General features: G+C 35.8%; 1 protein-coding gene across 1 annotated transcript; it reads right to left on the minus strand.

The window, feature by feature from the left end:
- Window positions 1–747: 747 nt before the first annotated feature.
- LOC133794633 (pectinesterase-like) lies at window positions 748–5,951 on the minus strand. The gene is made up of 2 exons (XM_062231968.1): window positions 4,818–5,951; window positions 748–1,588 (listed from the first exon to the last, which is right to left on the minus strand). Exons 1-2 carry the CDS (start codon window positions 5,884–5,886, stop codon window positions 897–899), a joined length of 1,761 nt encoding a protein of 586 aa, XP_062087952.1. The 5' UTR covers window positions 5,887–5,951; the 3' UTR covers window positions 748–896.
- Between the last annotated feature and the right edge of the window lie 233 nt (window positions 5,952–6,184).

Below are 6,184 nucleotides of genomic sequence, written 5' to 3' on the forward strand. Positions count from 1 at the left end.
CTATGTTTTTTCTAAAATAATTCAAATAGACCTCTAAACTCGATTTTTATTAAAGTTTTTCAAACTAAAATCACAAATAATTCATCAAACTAACAATTCAGAACAAAAATACAGTCATTCTGCATAAAATCTGTGTTGCTATACTCAATTTTTTGTTTATCAAAATCAGATTTAGGGGCCTATTTGAACCATTTTACAAAACACAGGGTCCGAAAACTAATTTTTCAAAACACAAAGTCCAAACAGATAATGAGGCAAAACACATAGTCTAAAAAAGTATAAACTCTAACAAAAATTACAAGTTACAAAAACATCCTTATATAAAATTAACACAAAAGATGAATTCAAATTTTAACTTTTAAAATAAGGACAAATTTGTGAATGCATTATCTAGATGGTAATGAAAATCCAGTTTACCTCTACTAATCTCATTTATTTATCCCAAATTTATGTGGGATCCACATAATTCATTTTAATTCCTTAATAAATTTAGGTAAGTAAACATGGATAATTATACTCATTCTCCATTCCCATTTCCTAACCACATAAGCAAAACACACCACTAATCACAATATACTCGTTCATATTGAATTTACATCGTTCTTTATTTAACTCCTTAATTTTCTCCTATACTCGAAGAAATAGGATACCAAATCTTTTTCTTCAAGATAACAAATTTCTAATATTTTAGACTCCATCAATCTAGTCAAACTTATATAAATAAATAAATGGTACACTTACCCAACAAAACGAACAACTATAAACTTAATTACCCAACAATAAAATTAGATTACTTGTAACTTAAGCCACCAGTAACCCATAAATATATGTCCGCATAAGACATAATAAATTAACACAAGCTCGGGGACAATATTAATAAGATCAAAACAAAAACTCTACAAACCAAGAGAGAATGGGAAGTCCGTATCTCTCAACCAGCTCCCTCCGCCAATGAAATTGCCAGCTGTGTACTCCTGTGCCTCGCTGGCACTAGTAATCACCTTGAACCCCTCCCACGTCACCCTGTTGGAGGTATCCGACCCGGCCCCGGTATTCTGGTACTCCCTGTAAACCAAAGTATCCAAAGCAAAGCTTCCACTCCACTCGTGCCATCCCGCTGGGACGATGACGTCAGTTATGTCCGATTGCATGATAACAGTCCTAGAGTACTCCTTCCAAGGCCTACCCAAGTACGTCGGGAAGCTCTTCTTGACGGAGGTCAAGTCGGATGTGGATCCGATCCGGCATTTCTGGATCACGATCCCCGTGTTCTGGTTCGGGTCAGTCCGACCCTGGGCTGTGACCATGTTCTTCTGGCCAGAGTTAGGACGCCGGGCGTGGATGTCACAGTCTTGGAACACCGCACCGGCGTTGCCGAAGATGAAGTCGACGGTGCCGGCGACGAGGCAGTTGATGTAGAACTGGCGGTTGGAGTGGACGTAGAGAGTGTCTTGATATGCAAGCATATCGCACTTGTAGAATGCGGACAGGTCTGACCCGACCCGGAGGGCTACGGCTTGGTGCTTTGAGGGACCCGCTGTGTTTTGGAAGGTTATGTCTCTTGCTAGGAATCCTGAACCAACCGCAGCTGCAAACGCATGAAGACAAATTAACAATTAAATTATTTTCATTGTAGTGAGCTAGCTTAGCTACGTACGTAATAAAGGTTGATAATAAATTTTGAGTGTTACTATATGTCTACAATTTACACTCTATAATTTCAGAGTGATTCGATATTTGATTTCACTAAAGTATGTCCCTTGTGGTGTGAGTGACACTCTATAATATAATAATAATTATAAAATTAAAATGTATATGACAAAATATTGAACTTTACCAATAAAGACCTATTTTGTGGTGTGAGTAGCAAGAGACGACACGCTAAGAGCAGTAAAAAAAAAAAGACCAATCTTTTAAGTTGAAAAAAAAAATTGCCTAACCTATCTATCCACCTAGGAGAGATCACGGATAAGAGCCTTTTAGGACCACTTATTCAACTGATCAATTAAGATTTTTTACGACTATGAAAATAAAGAAAGTCTAGGCTAGTAGTGAAGAATATATATATATATATATATTTATATCTTAGAATATCATTTGGACCATCCAAATCGTTTTGTCATTTTAATCGAAGCAATTGCACAAGTTATAATCGAAAATACAATTTAATTTATTTTGGATAAGTTGTCAAAGTATATATATATATATGCATATATACATTAACTAGCGTACGTGGATATGAACAGAGAAACTTAATTAGTTGTTAGGAGATGATGATGCAAGTGGCACTGTATATTATAAATATAGTATCAATGTATATAACACAGTCTCGCATAAAACAACAAGTTAGGTATACATCTAATATGGCATATTAATAGTAGTAAATTAAAAATGGAAGATAAAATTTATGATGACCAAACATTGTAGAAGTATTGAATGGAGTGTAAAAATAGAGGCTCCAAGATAGAACCAATTAACCAACTACCCTAGATTCTGATCCAAGAACAAACATTTATAGACGTGTAGTGACTCAGACCATAAAAATAAGATAAAGGGCACAGATGGAGGACTGAAGGAAAGGAATAAGTGAGGCGGCCAGCCAAGCCACTTTTTGGGATTAGGATTTAGGAACCATCCTATCCAAATTGCAGGGTACATATATATGTCGAGTCTAAAGAAGAACCAATTCTTTTGGTTGTCATATACAGTGGATCGAAACAAAAAGACAGTGGCCACTAGCCACACCAAAACGTGAAGTGAGTGTTCACTGTTCACTTATACATCAGACAAAACTGTATTTACTACATTTAACAGCTAGAGTGTGTGACCCATGAAAGTGTTAAGAGGGATGCACTTGTTCATTGTTGTGCGGACAGACTTAATCATGACCGTATATTTTTGTCAGATAATTGGAACCCATATGTATGGTACATTCAACTGCCCACCTTCCCAATTATATACGAAGTACTATAGTAACTTTTCATATAGAGAAGCTACATTAGTACTTTAAAAAGAAAAAAACAACAACATTATTGCTAACAAGCAACTTGCTTTAATATGGGTTTTCACATAGAAAACAAAACTTGATTATTTTACTAAATATTAGTTATTTATTTGATAATATATAGTTGTCTAGAGCGAAATTATGCTCTCTAATTGAAGAAAAAAAATATTATTAAAGCTAAAATCTATTTATTTATATCAATAAGTGGGGTGTATCACTTTTTTTTTTAAACCGCAAATTAAGCACTCTAAAATATAATAGTACACTAGTAAAAAATGACAAATTTGTAATTAAAAAAATATTTTGTGTATGTGATATAGTTAATATAAATCACGTTAAAAGAGGTGCCAAGTGTAAATTTTTGTTGAATGAATTGATGACAATTTTTTTCATGAATATTGAGAGAGAGAGTGTGTGTGTAGCATAACTATAAGAAAAGTCAAGGGTACAATTGGCTTAAAGTGCAATCAACATTAATAAAGAGACCAAGCCCAGCTGTCCTATTTCAGAATACATTCCAACCTGTATATACGCCAAAAAGAAGGCCATTTTCAAACATAAAATCATACATATATTGTATTATAATTAATACAGCCGCTGAAAATTAATTTGTTTTAGAAAAAAATTAGAGAAATGTCCTTAATTAAATGGTTGAAATATTTAAATTATGTTATTAATATATTTAGAGGTAGAAGAATTGAATGGTTATTCAAAAGAATATATATATATAACTTTCAAATCAAGATATCCCTCAACTAATAAATATTTGTAATAAAAGCTCTTTATATTTTTTTTAAAAAAGGTAATAAAAACTCTGAGCTATACTAATTCGACGTATCCCCACGAATTAATTAAATCTCAAGTCATCACAACTAAAAAAAGATAAAGGGTTAATTTAAAGAAGCAGATCATTAATTAATGATCGGGTAAGATAAATATGGAAAAACATTAACAATACACGGAAACTCTACTCTATGACTCGATCTTATTGAAAATCTAAGGACTCTTTTTACTACTAATTAATTGAATTTGTTAAAATTTCCACTGTTGTGCTTTTATATATAATGTGCTACACACTTAAGAAAACACTAATTTCACTGGCTCATTATGAAAAGGTCTCCAATATTATATGTATTTTCTAACAAAAGTGGACAAAAGGAGGGTGTGAGAGGATCATATGATAATATTCTCTTTAGAATAATGTGTACGCACCTTTATTTCAAATAACATACCATTTGCAGTAGCAATGCACGTGCTAGGCCTTGGACTCATATACACAAGGACCACAATTGTTGACATGCAAGTATTATAGGATCAATAACTATACTCAAAATATAAGTGGCGGGGGGATTAATTTGTCTTTTCAAAACGGGAAATACCATATATATGGCATAATATTCCTTTATATATTTTAAAACATAAAAAAGAAATTGCACATTCTATGATGGAAGATAGCTGGGCAACACAAGTTATTTGGACATTTTGCGAGTGGGACTGCTGGTTTTGTGTGTTGAGATATCCAGCCTCTCTGGACCATGCAACATAAGATAAGACTCATATAAAATTTTAAATTTACACTAACCTAAATTCTATCTCCTAGGAACATAAATTACTACACAAAATATTTCATAGTTTTGTTCTGTTTTGTTGCGCACACATAAACCTTCGATTGTACACTAAATGTCAAAAAATTCAAAACATATGAATATATCTCTAGACAAAAACTAACTAGTTTAAACAGGAAAAGGGAATTTATTAGAAAGAAAAAATAATTAAAAAAAAAAAATGGAAGTGAAAAATTAGAAAAACTTACCAACCGTGGCGGAATGGAAGGTTGTGCTCCCATCAACCACATTCTTACTCGCCGTGATAATGGTGTTTTCCCGTCCATCCCCCAGAAACATAATGTTCTTCTTCTTCTTAGACACATCCACATTCTCCTTATACACACCCGCCTTGATCCTGATGACGTATCTTGTCTTACTGTTGTCCGGCGCTGCCTTCACCGCCTCCGATATCGTCTGAAAGTCCCCGCTACCGTCGGCTGCGACGACGACGTTTGGGGTAACACTGGACGACTGCAACAGCCGCCTGTCCGCCGCCGAAAGCCACTCCGGCCACCCATGTTCGTCAACTGCAGTCAAATCTTCTAGGAGCTTACGGTTTAGTGTACCAGCTCCAGTAATTTTCCTTTCCTCAGTGGCGATGTCGGTGTCGGTCATGTTCTTGATCATGGCAAGTACGTTACTGCACATTTGCTCTATGTGGACCTCCCCTTTGACCAACTCCTTCCGCACGAGCTGATCAGCTTTGTCGTGTGAGAATCCGTCCAGGCAAGTCTCCTGGTTGGTCATGGCGGAGCTGAGGAGAGTCTTGAGGTCGTCCGCGTGTTGGGTCAAGGACTTCTTGTTCGGGTAATCCTCGAGATCCTCTTGAACCTCGTGGAGCTCGTCGAGGGTTTCGTCAATGTTCTCTAAGCAATCATGGAGAGCCGCTTTCTCTCTCTTGGTCAACCCTTTACGGGTCTTGTAAAGCTTCTTGACGGTGAAGTAGCTATGTTCGACGGCGGTGATCGTCAGGTTTACAGAGGTTTTGATCACATCCTTTTGGCTCGAGACCTTTTTGGAGGCACCGGTAGCTGAGGCTATGGCGGAGTAGCAGAGGTCTGGAAACCTAGTTATGCTACACGAGCTTTTTAGTACGGCGTGAGTTGTTGGGTCGCTAATGAGGTCGCCATTATCAGAGGCCTTTCGGGAATTCACTCCGGCGACAATGCCGATTACGGCGGCGACTACGACAAGTGTAGCAAAAAGAGCTAGAATGACTTTCTTGCGTTTTTTGCTTTCTGGCTTTCCTCCCAAAAATTCTGTAGCTTGGGCCATTTTTATTTTATTTTTAAAAAAAAAAGAAAAGAAAAAGAGAGGGTTTTAAGAATACAGAGTAGAGTAGTGGAGAATGAGGTGACCGAGGGCTTAATATATAAAGAAATGTAAAGGTAATGGAACGAGAATCATTGTCCCGTCTAAGTTTTACAAGTGGGGCTTTTTTAATATTATTTTTATTTTTTAAAGATATTTTTTTATTATAAGAGGGCAAATAAGATATATAATAATATCCACATACTTCTTGAACATGTGAAATTTATACGTACTTGGTTTTGTTTATTACTATCTATGAATG

Source organism: Humulus lupulus, chromosome 8 (assembly GCF_963169125.1).
Source record: "Humulus lupulus chromosome 8, drHumLupu1.1, whole genome shotgun sequence".
Lineage (NCBI taxonomy): Eukaryota > Viridiplantae > Streptophyta > Magnoliopsida > Rosales > Cannabaceae > Humulus > Humulus lupulus.